General features: G+C 50.2%; 1 protein-coding gene across 1 annotated transcript; it reads left to right on the forward strand.

Moving 5' to 3' along the window:
• The first annotated feature begins 4737 nt into the window (after nucleotides 1-4737).
• Nucleotides 4738-17778, forward strand: CCN5 (cellular communication network factor 5). The gene is made up of 4 exons (XM_068987922.1): nucleotides 4738-4797; nucleotides 8846-9062; nucleotides 15301-15555; nucleotides 17558-17778. Exons 1-4 carry the CDS (start codon nucleotides 4738-4740, stop codon nucleotides 17776-17778), a joined length of 753 nt encoding a protein of 250 aa, XP_068844023.1.
• Nucleotides 17779-18196: the final 418 nt, after the last annotated feature.

Consider the following 18196-nt stretch of genomic DNA (forward strand, 5'->3'; position numbering starts at 1 on the left):
CAACCCCTATGTCTTGAGTTCATACCATAAACTCATTTTGTGCAGGTTTCTTACCCCCACCCCCACCCCACCCCCCCGCAGTGGAAGCAAAGAGCCTGAACCCCTGGACCGCCAGGAAAGTATGCCTGGATGCCTCTCTCGTGAGGAGTCCCTCACTCTCCCGGTCCTCACGTGCCAGGCCAGCACCTGATAGTGAGAGTTCCTTACATTTTTCTCCCTTGGCACCTCTCTTTCTGCATCCTGGTCCCAGTGCCAAAAGTCACTGGGGGAGCCAGGATTTGAAGTGGGGACTTTTTGGCTTACAAGCCTGAAATTTGTTTCCAGTAGTGCAAAGAGCATCTGTGCTCAGTCTCGGGTCTTATTTAGGGGAACCTATAGCACTAGCCAAAAGTCTCATGGGTTCCCCAGACTGTCATATCCCTCTAGTGCCAAACTTGGCACTTTGGGGGCCTGAACCCCAGTAACCAGTCAGCACAGGGGCAGTTCCTGCCGTGGATTTTCAGTGTTTTGTGATGTGCGTTTATCACTCACACTCTCATCACCCGACACTGTGATGCCAACCCACGTGCTTCCTGAACTGGCCAGGCCCCAGGACCACCCGCTGTTCACACTCGCCCAACTTCGGTTGTTTAGAGAGAACAAGTTCCAAGCACAAACACATGCTCTGCCTCCGAGGGGCCCCTGAGGCAGGAGGCAGCACTCCACTGGTGTCCTGTCACCTCCCGGTGCAGCGCACTCCGAGCCTCCTTCACTTCCCTTGGAAAGCACACCCAGCCTCACCCTCTCATTAATGGGGGCAGGACTCCTCCTCTGATAGGATACTGCTGTGAACAAAGTGCCTTTCTCCACCTCCTCCTAATGCCTCCTAGCTTTTTCTATCTTCCTTCTTGCCTCAGAGCAAGAAGTGGTTCAAAGCTGTTCCTCCCAAATGGATACATGCGTATATATGGCTGAGTCCCTTCACTGTTCACCGGAAACTATCCCAGCATTGTTAATCAGCCATCCGCCAACACAAAATAAAAAGTGAAAAAATAAAATAAAAAGCCAAAACAAAACTGTTCCTCCCAGCAAAAATTAATCCATGGTGATAGAGGTCAGAACAGTGAGTACCTTGGGAGGCAGAGCTTATAGTCTTGGAAGAGGCATCAGAAACTTTCTGGAAATGTATCTTGCTGGTGGTTACATGGGTGTGTACATATGTGAAGAGTTGTCGAGATGTGCACTGTAAGCATTTCTGTTTATATGTTACCCCTCAATTTAAAAAAAATATATGCCACAGAGAGCCTTCTAAGCAGTAGCAAAAATAAATAACCACAGCATAGGTTTTGGAGTCATATGAACCTCCACTGAAAGTCTGGCTCTGTTTTCTAGCTGTGTGACCTTTGGCAAGCTGCTTAACCTCTCTGGATTTCATTTTTTCTTTCTTTTTTTTTTTATTAAGGTATGGATGACAAGGATTAGAAACACCACTTTTTATAAAAAGTACTCAGCACAGGGGCAGCCCCCCTGCGTGCTCAATACATAATCACTTTCATTACTATTAAAACCAGAGACCTGGAACTTCCCTAGCTGTCTAGTGGTTAAGACACTGCACTTCCACTGTGGCAGGCATGGGTTTTGATCCCTGATTGAGGTGCTAAGATCCTGGCCTGGCCTAAACATAGAAAATAAATAAACGTGCAGTTACTTACTCACGTCTGACTCTTTGCAACCCCATGGACTCTAGTCTGCCAGGCTCCTCTCTCCATGGAATTTTCCAGGCGAGAACACTGGAGTGAGTTGCCATTTCCTCCTCCAGAGGAGCTTCCCAGCCCCAGGACTGAACCTGTGTCTCCTGCATTGGCAGGCAGCTTCTTTGCCACAAGCGCCACCTGGGATGGTGGTTTAGTTGCTAAGTCGTGTCCGACTCTTGCGACCCAGGAGACCAGGGTTTGATCCCTGAGATGGGAAGATCCCCTGGAGAAGGGAATGGCTACCCACTCCAGTATTCTTGCCTGGAGAATTTCATGGACAGAGTCCTGGTGGACTACAGTCCATTGCAAAGAATCAGACATGACTGAGTGACTAACACCAGTTGTATTTTAATAACATGTAGCTAAGCTTCAAATCAGCACATTTTGATTTATCCTTTAATAAACCTCTTTGACATGGAGAATTTCTAGGAATGCAGTTGCCACCAGCATACAGGGTCTCAGGAACACAGGTTCACCGAGAGTCAGTTCCTAACAGCTTGGAATCTTTTGTGCTTGCTGCAAGTACAGTTCCTGCCTCCAGCCCTGCGGTATTACATATTTCTGCATCTCACAATTAGATTCAAAGAAAACAATGGCTGTAGAGTGATGGAGAAGATGAAGATACAGGTAGTTCAAGTCTGTCATCCCAGGTGACTTCTTGAAATTTTAATTTGTGTTTAAAATTTAGAAAAGTCAGACAGTGTAGACTGTGAAGGGTAACATTTTTGCATGGTAAGTGCAAATTCTAGTTCATAAATGAACTATATTTGTTTTTTTCTCACAATGATGACAGATAACACTTTGTTATATGAAGGTGGTGGGTATTCCAAAACTGATCCACTCTGGGTGTAAAATACCCTAGGCCTGCCTCTAACTCAAACAGGAGCCTGAATAAATAACACTGTTTCTCCTCTCCAAGTCTGGGGACCCACAACCCTCACCCTCAGCCACTTCCTCCAGCCCTAAATGATCAAATCCCACATTTTCATCTTCAACCTCTGTTCACATCAACTCCTCATCCTGGAATTGCTCCCAGCATCAAGTCACTCTTCTTCCTTGCCAACTGCCCTTTCCGGACTCTTCTGGTGTCCAGCTCCATCACTTTGAGACTTGGGATACTGGGGGAGATGATGGGGAACAAAGCCTTCTCCAGCCACACTTGACACCCCCTCTTATATTACCTTTGCCAAATTCTACAGTCAGAGCTCATGTCTTTATACTTTCCCGCTCCTAGAGATACTGGTGGTGAGGTTTTTTAAAATATCTACTTATATATTTGGATGCACCAAGGCTTAGCTGTGTCTTTGCAGGATCTTCAGTCTTTGCTGTGGTATGTGGGGTCTGCACTGTTTTTCTTCTACTTCCAGTATTCTTTTTTAAATTGGAGTATAATTGCTTTACAATGCTGTGATAGTTTCTGCTGCACAACAAAGTGAATCAGCTTTGTGTGTGTGTGTTAGTCGCTCAGTCGTGTCTGACTCTTTGTGACCCCATGGACTGTAGCCCTCCAGGCTCTTTCTTTTTTTTCTTTTTTTTTCCAGGCTCTTTCATTCATGGAATTTTCCAGGCAGGAATACTGGAGTGGGTTGCCATTCCCTTCTCCGGGAGATCTTCCCAACACAGGGATCGAACCTGGGTCTCCCACATTGCAGGCAGGCTCTTTACCATCGGAGCCACCAGGGAATCAGCCATACGTATACATATATCCCCTCCTTCTTGAGCCTCCCGCCCACCCCGACTCCCATCCCACCCCTTTAAAGATCACAGAGCATCAGGATCTTTAGCTGTAGCCTGTGAACTCTTAGTTGTGGCCTGTGGGTTCTAGTTCCCTGACCAGGGATCGAACCTGGCCCCCTGCATTGGAAGCGCAGAGTCTCTGGTGGTGTGAATTTCATGTGTCTTACCCCTTCATGTGTGACACCGTTTCCCACCTCACTGTCGGCTCCAGACACAGCAGGCATTCTTGGCTCCCAGAATAGGCCCTGCTATCACGAGGTCCCCCACCTCTAGGCATCTATGTGCTGTTCTCTCTGCCTGGAGCACCGCTCTCTCTCACTCCCATCATCATCCCTGGCTCCTGCTTCAGAGAGCTCACCCTCACCCTCTGTCTGAACAGGACCCTTACTCTATATTCCCTGAGATTCCGCCTGCCCCCACTTACTGTCCGTTCCCCCTCTCAGCTTACTTCCTATTCAGGAGCTGGAGACACCACAGAGGGGCCTCAGAGTTGACTGAATTCAACAAAAAGGATTTGGTTCCTGCAGATCACTGCTGAGGACCCCACCATGTAGCAGGGCCCAGCAAGAGCACACACTAGGTCCAGCCCGCGTGGGCTCAGCCACCGCAGGCCACCATCCACAGCTCAGCAAGCAGGCCATGGGGAGGCTCCTGGTTGCCAAAAGCAAACAGGCCGCCCAGGGAAGTTTTGCTGTGGGTCACACCCGCTTCTGGACGGCTGCCAATCTTCCTGCCAGAAACCGCAGGCCCGCTGAAGCCGCCGGGAGTCCGGACCACGGGGCTTAGGAGGACTTGGGTCAGCTCTGCAAAGGGGGTGTCTGCGGAGCACTTTCTGGACCTACAGCACCCCCTCCACTGCCAGGGTCGGTCAGGGGGTCTGGGGCAGGGCTCCAGCGGCTCCAGCAGCGGCTTGGGTAGGCCCTTTGGGGCTGGGAGGAGCTAGAGAGGCCCCTGCCAGCCTGTCACAGGCTCTCGGCATTGGCACTGGCTCTGACTTTCACACGCACGCACACACACATACATACACACACAGACACTGGCAAGCACCCCCTTGGTGGCCTCGGAGGTCTCACCTCCAGGTAAATGGGCTCATCAGTGGGAAGATGAGGATGGGAGAGAAGCAGGGCTACAAAGGCCAGCCTGTGTGTGTGCGTGTGTGTGTGTGTGTGTGCGCGTGCCTGGGAGTGACCTCACAGCCGCCGGAACATAAAGACTCACAGGTCCTGCCTCCGAGGCTCAAAGCTGGCTCCGTGGGGGACACAGTGACATGAGAGGCACATTTCAGACCCACCTCCTCGCCTTCTCCCTCCTCTGTCTCCTCTCCAAGGTAAGGGGGCCCTGGGCCCTGAAATGTACTACTGGCTTCCGTGGTGTGGTGGGGGAGAGGTGAAATCACGGCCAAGGACCCCCTGGAAGAATTCCTGTGGGCCTCCTGTGCTGGGGCTCAGCTGGGCTTCCCTCCCTGATGCCCAGAGAACTGCTTCCCTCTGGCCAAGTCTGCTGTGTGACCTCAGGCAAATCCCTTCCCCTCTCTGAGCCTTAGCTCCTTCCTCAGTTAAATGGGTATAATGTTCATGAGGCCTTTGGGAAGGTCATTTATCATAGTTCCTCTCCAGGGCCTAGCACAGGACCTGGAATATGACAAATGTTTAAGAGAGGACTTTTATGACTACCAATCCCTAAAGTCCCTCTACAAACAGAAGTGGGTCTCCTCCTTATAAATGGGGAGCCTCAAGAGGGGGCCTGCTTTGTCTAACTAGGAGCTAGGATTTGAATGGATGTTGGGTGCCTAGCCCATTGGAAGTTTCATACAAAGGCCTTAATGCTGTCGGGCCCTCAGGCATTAAGTAGCCTGCTGACCCTAGCTGGAGGGGGTAGGAAGACAGCTCTAGAGAATAAAGGCCTTCTCCTGTGGGATATTTTCAAAGGGCTTGTGGAACATCCACCTTGCTTAACATGCCCAACAACCTCATCAGGAATGATTATTTCCTGTTTTAAGTCAAGCAAGGCTCAGAGAGGGCAGGCAACTTGCTTGAAACCACACAGCATCAGAGTGACAGAGGAGGCAGAGACCAGGACTGGCCTGGGTGTGAGGAGAGGGGACTGCAGTCTGTATCTCTCCACCTCCAACCTGGACCGAGGCCACCGTTGCTGAGCCTGCCATCACCTTAGCAAATGCCAAGTTCCTGGTGTCATGGGGATTGGCCCTGCTGCAAGCTATGATCTCACTATATTTTCATGCTCTTTTGAGAATCGCAGGCAGGAACGCCTCTCTCCTGGGTCCAGGCAGTGGTTGGGGGAAGGCTGAGAACCCTGCTGGCATCCTAACCCTGCTTTTTGTTCTTCCAAACCGGGATGAGCACGACACGATGCCAGGAAGCACAGCGTGGGTCATGGGAGCCGGAGACTTGGGGTTCTGGGCCTGGGATTAAAGGAAAGGCCAAAATGAAGCAGTCCTAGACTCACTGTTCTCTCCCCCGGCCCTCCATTCCTCCCAGGCCCCGGGGAGCCAGGCAACATCCCCCTCAGAACACAGGAGCTTAGTCATCACGCACATGAAAGCCGTGACAATCCTCAGAGAGAGAATTGCAAGTCTCGCAGGCAGGCTGTGAGCTCCTGAGCTCAGGCCTGTGGACAGGGGCAGGTGGTAGAGACCTGGAAACAAGCCAGGCCACATTGACCAGAAGCTGCCTGTGACCTCATTAAATCCCTGATTCCAAGATAGGTTGTCTCCACCCCATTTTACTTCGGAGGAAACTGCTCCCTCTTGGTGCAGCAGTGAAGTATCCAAGGCCACACAGCAAGTCAGTGGTAGAACTTGGATCTCAACTTTTGCTTGGAAGATTCCCTGTCCAGGGCTCCTGCCCCGCTGGGGACCACAGCAGAGGTCTGGGACAACCAAGTGTGATGGAGCAGGTTGAACATGGGAGTGGGCTGGTTGGAAAGGGCATAGAGATAGAGACTAGACAGGACCTCTCTCTCCTTGGCTGTGCTGAAACCCCCTCCCTGACTTGTCCCCATCCCTTTTGAACAAACAGTAAGTTGACCCAGAGGCTAAGCTGGCATCAGAGCCATAGGTGACAAGAGGTGGGTGTGGCAGTTAAGAGCCTGGGCTTGGATGCACATGAACCTTGATTCTGTTCCTGATCGACCTGTTATTGGTGACGTCGCTATACCGCTTTAAGCTTCAGTTTCCCTGTCTTTAAAATGGGTATAATGCTGGACTTCCCTGGCTGTACAGTGATTAAGACTGCGTGTTTCCTCTGCAGGGACCACGGGTTCAATCCCTGGTCGGGGAACTAAGATCCCACACGCCACACGGTACAGCCAGAAAAATAAATAAAATGGGCATAATGCTGTAGCTCCCACTGGAGGGTTAAGCTGGCACGTTACAGAGCTCCGCACATGGTGTGCCCGTGGTGAATGACAGTCACAGTCATCGGTGTCATCAGTGGTCCCTCCTGTAGATCCAGCCCTGTCAAGCTTGCCCGGTAGAGAGAGCCCAAAGTGAGAACCCAGGTGCCAAGCGCGTGGCTTATGTCCTGGCACCTCTGCTTTCAGGAGGAAAGGACCCAAGAGCCAGTTCTGGTCAAAGGCCTGCCCCTCACCCTGCTTGCTTCACACCAACTCAGGGAGCTCAGCCTCTGAGGGTTTAGGAGGGAAACCCAAAGTCCAGCTGATTGTTTCTCAGGTCAGTGCTGTGTGGATCACATCTGAATTCATGAAAATGCAGATTCAGAGTCACAAGGAAGGGCCCTAGATGCTGCATGACTAACAAGCTTCCAGGTGATGCTGCTGCAGGTCCAGACCTCACTTTGAGGGGTGAGGCTAGACCGTCCTCTCTAGAATCTGGTGTCACCCAGTCTCCTGCTTGAAATGCCTGCGGAGATGGGAGCTCGTCCTCTGGCAAGGCTCCAGGCACACCGCTGCACACTCGCATCTAATGTTACCAGTGCCATCGTAGACGGGCCCTGTCATTGCTTCCTGGTCTGTGACCCACCCTCCCATACACACACGGGAGGCTGGTCTGCCAATTTGGAACGGCCCCTAGTGGCCACGGTGGGAACTGCAGGCCGCAGAGAGGTTTGCAGGACTCGAAGTCCTAGGGGTGGGAAAAGTAGGGATTAGGGCAGAGAGGTCATTGCCTGCTTTGGGGCCACACACAGGACATAGGAGGTTATTAATTTCACCTTCCTAAACTGCATCCAGTTCTTCCATCCTCTACACAAAACCCTCCAGACGTCCAAGGGCCCCCAGATGGGGTGGGTCACTAGTAACACCTTGAATTATGCGTGGCCCTTGGTCCCTACCTTCCAATGGACATATGGAGAACCCAGAGTATCTGGTTTCTGGTTTGGTTGGTTCTCGGTCCTAAGTGAGGTGGGGCAGTCAGGACACTTGGGTTGATACCTTGAGCCTGCCCCTGGGGGTGGGACCCTGGCTGGGGCTTTTCCCTGTTACAGGAAGTCTGCACCCACTCTGGGTCCGTGGGTCTTCAGTGGGGAAGCACACTCCCAGCCATGTAGCTAACCCACGGGGACTGTGTCTCTTCCTCCCTCTGGAACTCAATCTCCCCATCTTTACATGGCGGGGAGAGTGGTTAGAGTGGAGGTGAGGTACCAGTAACCTAGCTGTGCATCAAACGCCCCTGGATGGCTCGTTAAAAACATAGATTCCAGGGCTGGGCCTCTGGAAGCTGTGAATTGATAAGTCCCATAGGAGGCCAAGTTTTCCTGGCTGATTTGAGGCTCATCTGGAAACATATTCTAGATTGTTCCAAAGATCAAAAACATTCATGACACTGTTTGATTTATTCAGCCCTCAGGATAAATATCCACAGGTCTCCTGCTAGAAAACGTATAAGTTCCCTGTCATTTTAATCCTCTGTTCTGTTGCTTTTGCCTCTGTAAGTTCCCAGAAGGCAGAGGCTAAGCCCGCTATGGTAATTCACATAGCAGTCATCATAGCTAAATGCATGGAGCATCTCCTGCATGGCAGGCCATGTACTAAAGGTTTTATATGCCTCATTTCATGTACTCCTCAAAACAATCCTCTGAGTTATATATTATTGCCCCCTCTTCACAGATGAGGCAGTTGAGGCTCAGAGAACTTAAGTAACTTGCCTAAGGCTGCTCCGCCAATAAGCGGCAGAGTTAAGACTGGAACTCTAATCCAGAGCCTTTGCTCATGACCGCAGTGCTATGTTGTCTCATACAGAGTGACGTGGGGGTGCTGGGGTTCAAGGCCAGGTCTGTGTCACTCCGGGGCCAAGGTGTGGCGCTACACTGCACAGCCTGGCAGAGAAGGAGTCAGTCGTGAGGGTCTCACTGCCCACCTTGAATGACCTTGGCTGAGGGAGGTCTCTCTCTCTGCAGGTGTGTGCCCAGCTGTGCCCCACACCATGTGCCTGTCCCTGGCCACCACCCCGATGCCCACTGGGGGTGCCCCTGGTGCTGGACGGCTGCAACTGCTGCCGGGTATGTGCGCGGCGGCTGGGGGAGCCCTGCGACCATCTCCACGTCTGCGACCCCAGCCAGGGCCTGGTCTGCCAGCCCGGGGCGGGCCCTGGAGGCCGGGGGGCCGTGTGCCTCTGTAAGCAGGTTTGCGGGTCTGGTGGAGGGGGTGATGGGGAGGCGGTCAAGGCCTTCAGGCCCTGAGTCCAGGAGAAGTCCTTCTCATTCCCAGCCAAATCTGGTGACACAAGGTTCCCTAAGCCCACTCCCCACTTCTTTTCTTTTGTCTTTGCTCAGATCACACCCACCAACCAAACAGCCTACCTCCCTTCTTATCCATCCAGATCTAGCCATCTTTCAAAGCTGAGCACAAACACCTCCTCCCCTGATCAGCCCTCCCAGATTCTTCGAACCAGAGGTCACCACCCTTTCTCAGAACCCTCACGACACTCTTGGGAAAATGAAAGGGCAGCTCTCTATTTCAGGCGTAAGGTGTTATCGGGCCCTGAGCTAAGCACTTACCTCCTAAGTCACACGATCCTCATAATAATTCTCTGCGGTAAGTACTTTCAGACCCATTTTATAGGTGAGGAAACTGAGGCTCCACAATACTGACAGACATGTTTAATGTTACACAGCTGGGGCCTGGGTCAAACAGGCTCTGAAGCAGCATTCTGTTCTGTCTTTTTCTGGGGTTGGGAGCCCCTTGGACCTGTGAACCCTGAGTTTGCTATTTGCTAGCAACCTTGAGCATGTTACACCTCCCACCACTCTACCCTTGTGCCCTCTGGGTGGGCTTTAGGTCAGGGTTTCTCAATTTTGCTCCCAGGTCATTTGGGACTGAGTAATTCTCTGCTGTGGGATGCGGTTCTGTGCCTGGTAGGAATTAAAGCAGCTTTCCTGGTCTCTACCTGCTGGATGCCAGTAGCACCCCAAACAGCAAGTCGTGACCATCTCCCTTCAGATGTTGCCTGGGGAGAAAAATCGCCCCCAGTGGAGAACCACTGCCTTAGAGAAATAGAAAGGGGTGAGGGACTGCTCTGTGCTCTATTTTTCTTTTTAAATAAGCCTTACAGAGCACTGTACCACTCTCATCTTTGTGCATAATGGGAGAGAGAGAGGAAGAAAGGCTCATGAATCATTGACAATGAATCCATCTGTAGGAAAAAAAAAAAAAAACTTGTTGAAAAGAAAAACACAACTTATAGGGACTTCCCTGGTGGTTCAGCGGCTCAGCCTCCACATTCCCAACGCAGGAGGCCTGGGTTCAATCCCTGGTCAGGGAATTAGATCTCATATGCCACAACTAAAATGATCTCACAGGCCACAACCAAGATGGAAGACCCCATGTGTTGCAACTAAGACCCAACACGGCCAAACGGATATTTTTAAAAAAAGGACTTATAGACATAAAGTTATCAATAGTAAACCCCTGTTAAATTCTTTTTTATGATAAGAGGAGTGTAATAATGAGAAAGGGGCGATGTGTTTTATAAACTTAGAGATGATTGGTATAAAAAGGTACCTAAAAATGTGGTTGCCCAAGGGAGACGGGTTGGGGAGGGAAGGACTGAGAGTTTGGGATTAGCAGATATGAACTATTATAAATAAGATGGACAGGATGGGGGCTCAGGCTGGAGGGGACACATGTATGTCTATGGCTGGTTCATGGTGATGTGTGGCAAAAACCATCACAATACTGCACAGTAATTATCCTCCAATTAAAATTTTAAAAAAGATGAACAACAAAAAAGGTCCTGCTGTATAGCACAGGGAACTATATGGGATTCCCTATAGGTACACCATAGTGGAAAAGAATGTAAAAAATGTCTTTATGTGTATGACTTTTGTCACTTTGGTATACAGCAGAGATTGGCACAACATTGTAAATCAGATATACTTCCATTTAAAAAATAAAATTAATATCACCTATGAAGGGAAAAAAAATGTATCTAAAGAAAAAACTCAGAAAAGCAACCCTTAGCTTATCAGGCTCTTATCTAGATAAGTCATCACACATGTCAAGCACTTGGCAAAATTTATTTATTGAACACATGCCTAGCACTTACCATATGCCAGGCACCAGAGTTTCAAAATATCACCTCATTTAACCTCTCAACAACCATATGAAGTAGCTCCTAACATCATCCCCATTTTGTAAATGGAAAAAAGAGGCCCAGAGAGGTTAAGTAATTTGCCCAAGGTCACACATCTCAAAAGTGGCTGAGCTGGGATTTGAACGCAGGGAGCTGACTCCACAATCTTTGTTTCTTTCACTCTACTGTCTGACGCTCAGTATATGATTAGTTACTGTCACTAAATTTATTATGAGGCTTTTCCTATTCCGCCCTGATTCGGACTTTGAATACCTGGAGGCCAAAAATTTATTTGGTCCTTGCTCCTTCCTGCAACTTCCAGCTCCGGCTGGGTGACACTGAATGTGTCTCATGAATGTATAATTTACAGGTGCTCGTGAATGTGCAGTGACTGGAACTGAATTTGGAGGCTGGGAGCTGGGGAAGCCACAGCTGAGGCAGGACTAAGACTGCACAGAGGCTGCGTCTGGGTCTTGGCTCTGGAGGGAACATGCTGGCCCAAATCTCTCCTCCCACCCACTAGCTGGACAATCCTTCTCTCAGGGGACTGCCTCTGAGCTGTGTGCATGTTCAGTGTGGCTCGCTTTCTTTTAAGATTTTTTTTTTTTTTGATGTGGACCATTTTAAGTCTTTATTGCGTTTGTTACTGTATTGTTTCTGTTTTATGCTTTGGGTTTTTGACAATGAGGCATGTGGAATCTTAACTCCCCAACCAGGGATCGAACCCGCAGCCCCTGCTTTGGAAGGCTAAGTCTTAATCACTGCAGCACCAGCGAAGCCCTTCTTCCTGGCTTTAAAAGCAGAGCTTCCCAGGCTCAGCCAAGAGCAACTCCATCTTTTCTGCGGCTCAGCCTCAAATTCTGGAGTCATCCTTGACTTCTCTCCCATCTTTTTCCACATTCCACTCACTCCCCACCAATAAATCCTTCACAATATTTCCACCGGGTCTGATCCCCACCGTAACTCATCTGGATTTTGCAGAAGCCCCTTAACTGTCTCCCTGCTTCCGTCCTTGGTCCCTAGTCTGTTCTCAACACAGCAGCTTGAGGGCTCCTTTAAATATGTAAATCAGATCACAGGTCAAGTCCTTCCTCTGCCTAAAAGCCTCCCACAGCCTCCCATCTTCTCAGAGTAAGAGCCAAAGCCCTCTCAGTGGGCAACAAGTACCCTGCTCCTGTTTTCTCTCTGACCACATCTAACACCCTCCTGCTCTCTGCTCCATCCTCACTGGCCTCCCAGATACCCCAGGCACGCTCCCACCTCAGGGCCTTTGCACAGGCTGTTCCTGCTACCCACATTCTTTCCCCCAGATTTCTGCACGGCAAGTTCTCTCGCCTCCTTCACATCTTTACCCAAACATCACTTTCTCAGTAAGGCCTTCCCTGATCACCATATTTAAAAACTACAACCCTGGTCTACTCCTCAGTCCTGCCCTCCTTTATTTTTTGAGCACTAATTGACATCTGACATCACAAACTCAACTTTGTTTCTTGTGTTTGTTTCCACTAGAGCGAAAGCTCCAGTGAGGGCAGGATTTTGGCTGGTTTCAGTCAGTGCTATGTCACAAGTTGCCTAGAACAATGTCTGGCACATAGTAGGCACTCAGTAAATAATTGTTGAATGCATGGATAATAATGACAGTTCTGGTGGGGCTTGTGTGACAGGTACCATTTGGTGGCGTAATGGTTCAGTAACAGGCACCAATTATGGAGCAGGTACTATGAACAAGTCCTTTATATACATGATTTCATTTTATCCTCAATAATGAGGTATTATCACTATTTTGAGGGTGAAGGAACTGGGGCTCAGAGAGGTTAAGTCACCTGCCTAAGGTCCCACAATGTACAAGTGTGTGCATGCTAAGTTGCTTCAGTCGTGTCAGATTCTTTCAACTCCGTGGACTATAAACCCCCAGGCTCCTCTGTCTATGGGATTCTCCAGGTAAGAATACTGGAGTGGGTTGCCATTTCCTTCTCCAGGGGATCTTCCCGACCCGGGGATCAAACTCACATCAAACTCGCATCTCTTCCGTCTCATGCACTGGCAGGCAGGTTCTTTACTAATATGCAAATAGCTGCAGGTAAACAAAGAACCTCATTGTTCCTTCTCCTGCCAGGGACTCTCAGAGGGAAAGGGATGCAGAAATTACCAGATGACAAGATTATGCCCTGAAGTTATTTGGGGGAAGCTGCTGGACAAGGAGACCCTTGGAGAGAGCCCAGAAGGAGAAGGGTTTTATACATGTGTATAGGTGTGGGTCCATGGGGTCGCAAAGAGTCGGATACGACTGAGCGACTTCACTTTCACTTTCATAGGTGTTGGGGTCTCACAGCAAGTACATTTGGAGGTGCCTCATGGTGTCTGGGACCTTGCACATGATGCGCACAGATCCCAGGGTGGGGACTGGCTGCCCAGGATCATAACCCCCCACCCCACCCAATCAGCTTTGAACTGGAGGACCCAGGAGAGATGCCAGGAAACCTTGCTAAAGTTATTATCCCCTGGGATTTGAACCAGGTCTATGTGGTTCTAAAATTCCCTCATGTGTGTGGACCTATTTGAGGTTTTTCTCAGCAGAGCTGGGAAAAGCAGCTTCCCATGAGTCTTGTCTCCCAGATCTAGCTGAAGTGCCACCCACATCTCCAGGAAACCCTCCTCTCTCTGCACTTCCTGAGTGGCTCACAGACCCCTCTGCAGGGCTCTTGCTTTATTCTGTCTTGGAGATGCAGCGCCCACATCTGTGCCCTGCACTGACCCTTGAGTCCCTCCTGGGTAAGGACTGGCTCTTGGTCCTGTCTGGGAGCACAGTGGGTGGTACCCAGGAAGGGCGCGGTGTATCTGAAAGGGATAAGGAATCAGAACTATTTTATCAGTGTCTCTCATGTGCTGAGTCTTGCGCCAGGCATTCATTCCAGGGGCATTTCCTGTGGTTCTGTGTGTCCCATCCATGCTCTGAGCTGGCACAGGAGATGCCAGGATGAACACCCTCGGCCCCAGCCCTCAAGGAGTTCATGCCCAGTGGAGGAAGAGGCTGTGATGCCCATAATATTTGAGGGCTTCCTCCAAAGAGTGTTTCTTGAATTCCTAACCCTGCGCTAGATGTTGCATCACTGAAGGTTCTAATTACTGTTTTCATCGTTGCTATTGTTAAAGTGACTCAGAGAAGTTTAGTCACTTACCCCAAGTCACACAGCTAGCAAGTTAAGCCCTGACCTGATGGTGATAACTGTAACACAGCAGATGGACAAGGAAAGTTTGTGGCATGAAATCTCGGTGTGTATATAATAGTGGTAATATTTTATATGTTTATATTAATTGATACATATTATTAATTCTATTATATATGGGCTTCCCAGGTGATGTTAGTGGTATAGAATCTGCCTGCCAATGCAGCAGACACAAGAGACCCTGGTTCCAACCCTGGGTTGGGACAATCCCCTGGAGAAGGAAATGGCAACCCACTCCAGTGTTCTTGTCTGGAAAAATCCCATGGACAGAGGAGCCTGGCGGGCTATAGTCCATAGAGTTGCAAAGAGTCGGTCACAACTGAGCAGTTGTCAGCAATACATTAATATTTATATTATTAATAATATATAATAATTTATACAAATAATAATAACAGAGCAGCTAGGATCTATTGAAGGTCTCCTTCATGTTGTATTCATTGCAAACACCATTCATTTATAGTCCATATCACACTTAAATAAGTACATTATAACCCACTTTGGGCTTCCCTTGTGGTTCAGCTGGTAAAGAATTCGTCTCTGATGCTAGAGACCTGGGTTCAGTCCCTGGTTTGGGAAGATCCCCTGGAGAAGGGAAAGGCTACCCACTCCAGTATTCTGGCCTGGAGAATTCCATGGACTATACAGTCCATGGGGTTCCCGCAAAGAGTCGGAGGCGACTGTGCGACTTTCACTTCACTTCATAACCCACTTTGCAGGTGAGGAAACTAAAACCAGAAGTAGAATCACTTGGCCAAGGTCCATAGCTAGCAAAGGAGCTGAAACCAGGCCAGTCTTCCTGCAAAGCCTGTTCCAGGAAGTGGCCTGTCACGCTGTCTTCCTGCAGGTGACAGGACAGGACCAATTTGATTGGGGGTGGGGTGAGGTGGAGGAGGGGCGGAGCCCCCTGCAGCGCTCAGTTTCCCCAAGGGCTCTGCGTCCCCAGCGCCTCCAGACCAGCTCTGCAGATAGGACCCGGCGGAGGAGGCGGCGGGCGCAGCCCTGCCCAGGGAAAAGTTGGGAGGTCGCCGATGGAGGTCCGGTTTCTCCTCCGCAGGGGGAGAAGATGACGGCAGCTGCGAGGTGAACGGCCGCCTCTACCGGGACGGGGAGACCTTTCAGCCTCACTGCAGGCTCCGCTGCCGCTGCGAGGACGGCGGCTTTACGTGCGTGCCCCTGTGCAGCGAGGACGTGCGGCTCCCCAGCTGGGACTGTCCGCACCCCAGGAGGGTGGAGGTCCCGGGCAAGTGCTGCCCCGAGTGGGTGTGCGACCAGGGAGGGGGGCTGGGAGTCCAGCCCCTCCCAGCCCAAGGTGAGTGCCGGGCTGGTCCAGGGCTGCCTGGAGTGGTGGAAGGAGGGCAATGGGCGGGGGTGGGGGTGGGGTTGGAATGGGGGATGGGGAGGGGTTGGGGGAGGAGTTAGGAAAGGGGCGGGGCGGGGCCTCTTAGGTACCAGGACAACTGGATACATCAAAGCCAAGGTTATACTGACAAAGGCTAGGAGGGGCAGGTGGCTCGGGGACTCTTAGGAAAGTGGAACTGACCAAACAAGATGCAGAGGTGCAAGTGCATGATTTTAAACGACACACAATTAAAAATAAAAATTGATGGCAGAGTAGAGGGAGGAAAGGAGGGTTAGGACACTTGAACCAAGTCCTCACATTTCACAGCAGAGGAATAATATAGAGGTATATTATTGTAATATAGACTATCATTATACTGACATGGACACATATTAATATAACACAGTTTAGATATTATATAATATTGTTAATATGTCATTATTGGGGTTTATTAAAAGAGGAATTCTAAACTGAATGAGGCAAGGTGGTTGCCTCCAGAATGTGGGCCTAGGGGTGGGCAGGAAAGACAGTGACCTCAGCCTGTAAACTCTTGAGTTTGAGAGATTATGTTATGGATGGTAGGTCACTAGGATTTTTTTTTAAATTTATTTTTAATTAGGGCGAAATTGCTTTACAATATTGTGCTGGTTTCTGCTATACAACAATGCAAATCAGCCATAATTATACATATTGTCACTAGGGAAACTATTATTATTATTATATGAATATGATTTTTTAAGGCAACCAAAAAGAGAGCATTGGTTGCATAGAAGATGGTGCCACTGGCGAGGCAGTAGAGTGTGGTGGCTTACGCGTGGAGTCTGCCTGAGTTCTAAGCCCAGCTGTGTGACTCTGAGAAAATTGCTTACCTACTCTGTGTCTCAGTTCCTCCAACCATGAGAATAAGTGCATCCACCTCATAGAACTGCTGTGAAGCCTGAATAAGTAAATACAAGCAAAGCAGTTAGGACAGAGCCTGGCACACAGCACTCCAGGGTATGTTAGCTGTTATCATCCCAACAATGGAATATGATACATCTGTTTAAATATTGGGTTGGCCAAAAATTCCTTCAGGTTTCCCTTAAGCTGATGCAGACAAACCCAAAGGATCTTTTTGGCCAACCCAGTACATTGGTGAACGCCGATCGGTTTGCCTTACATATGAAAAGCAGGACAGGGCAACGGATATGTAATTTGAACTCCACTGTGTGTGTCTACAGCCATATGGACATAGACATCCTACATACTACACACGTGTGGATAACACAAGGTGTGTCAACCAGGGCACTAGTGACATTTGAGCCGGGTCACGTCTTTTCTGTGAAAGGGTGTCCTGTGCAGTGTAGGATGTTAGGCAGCATCTCTGCTAGACTTTAGTAGCCCCCACCCCTCACTTGTGACAGGTAAAACATGTCTCCAAACATTGCCAAGTATCTTCCAGGGGGCAAAACGGTCCCCAGTTAAGAAGCACGGGTTACAAAAGAACAGAAGGAAGGACACCAAATATTAACAGAGCAGAGCAAGCCTGGAGGAGGAGGCAAAGCTAGACCACGGTGAACCCGCCACCCTGTTGCAGACCTGGCCTCGCCGTCACCAGCATCCCTGCCGCCAGGTCACGCGCAGCACCACACACACAGGCCCCAACCTCCTCCCTGTACGATGCTACTTACCACAGGACTTGTGGAGGATACAGAAGTGAGACACTCATCCTTTATTGGAGGACCGTCATGGTCAATCCCATCAGAGCTGCCTGATAACCAATATTTCGGAAATGCTGACAAGAACCAGGCACTGTGTTAAGCACTTCACCTCCACTATTTTATTCACGCCTAACGATCAACTATTAGGAAATTTACATGGGAAGAAACCAAGGTCCAGAGAGGTTAAGCAACGTGACCCAGACTGCACCGCAAGCCAGTGGGTAGAGTTGGCTGCCTAACCTTGCCGAGCTGACCCCCTCTCTCTCCTCCAGGACCCCAGTTTTCTGGCTTTGTCGCTCCCCCAGCCCCTGGCGTCTCCTGCCCGGAATGGAGCACCGCCTGGGGTCCCTGCTCCACCACCTGCGGCCTGGGCGTGGCCACCCGAGTGTCCAATCAGAACCGTTTCTGCCGCCTGGAGACCCAGCGCCGCCTGTGCGTACTGGGGCCCTGCCCACCCGCCAGGGGCCACAGCCCAAGGAGCAGAGCCTTTTAGAGCCAGGCTGAGGATGGAGACTCTATGTCAGCCGCTCGGCAGACAGTCTGGGCTGCAGGCCACAGTCCGGCTTGGGTCTGCCATCCGGGCCCTGGAGGACAAGCGTGTTCCCAGGCCAGCTGGTCCCTCTGGACCCTGAGATGCCGCAGGAAGCACTCCCTAGTCCCCCTCGCTCTCACTCACAGCCTGGGAGAATGGCCAGGTTTCTTCTGAGCCATTCATAGCCTTTATCAAAGATGCGCACAGAGCTTTTTCCAGGAGATGGGCAACCATCTCCCCCTTAATCATTAGAGTGAAGCAGGTGCTGGGCTGGATGGGCTGTTTTTCTAGGGGTGTGGCGAAGAGGGGCAAAGAGATTCTCAACCTCCTGCTTCCTTTCCTGGAGTGAGGTATGAACATCCCTGAACACACATCTGTG

This window comes from Capricornis sumatraensis, chromosome 15 (assembly GCF_032405125.1).
Source record: "Capricornis sumatraensis isolate serow.1 chromosome 15, serow.2, whole genome shotgun sequence".
Lineage (NCBI taxonomy): Eukaryota > Metazoa > Chordata > Mammalia > Artiodactyla > Bovidae > Capricornis > Capricornis sumatraensis.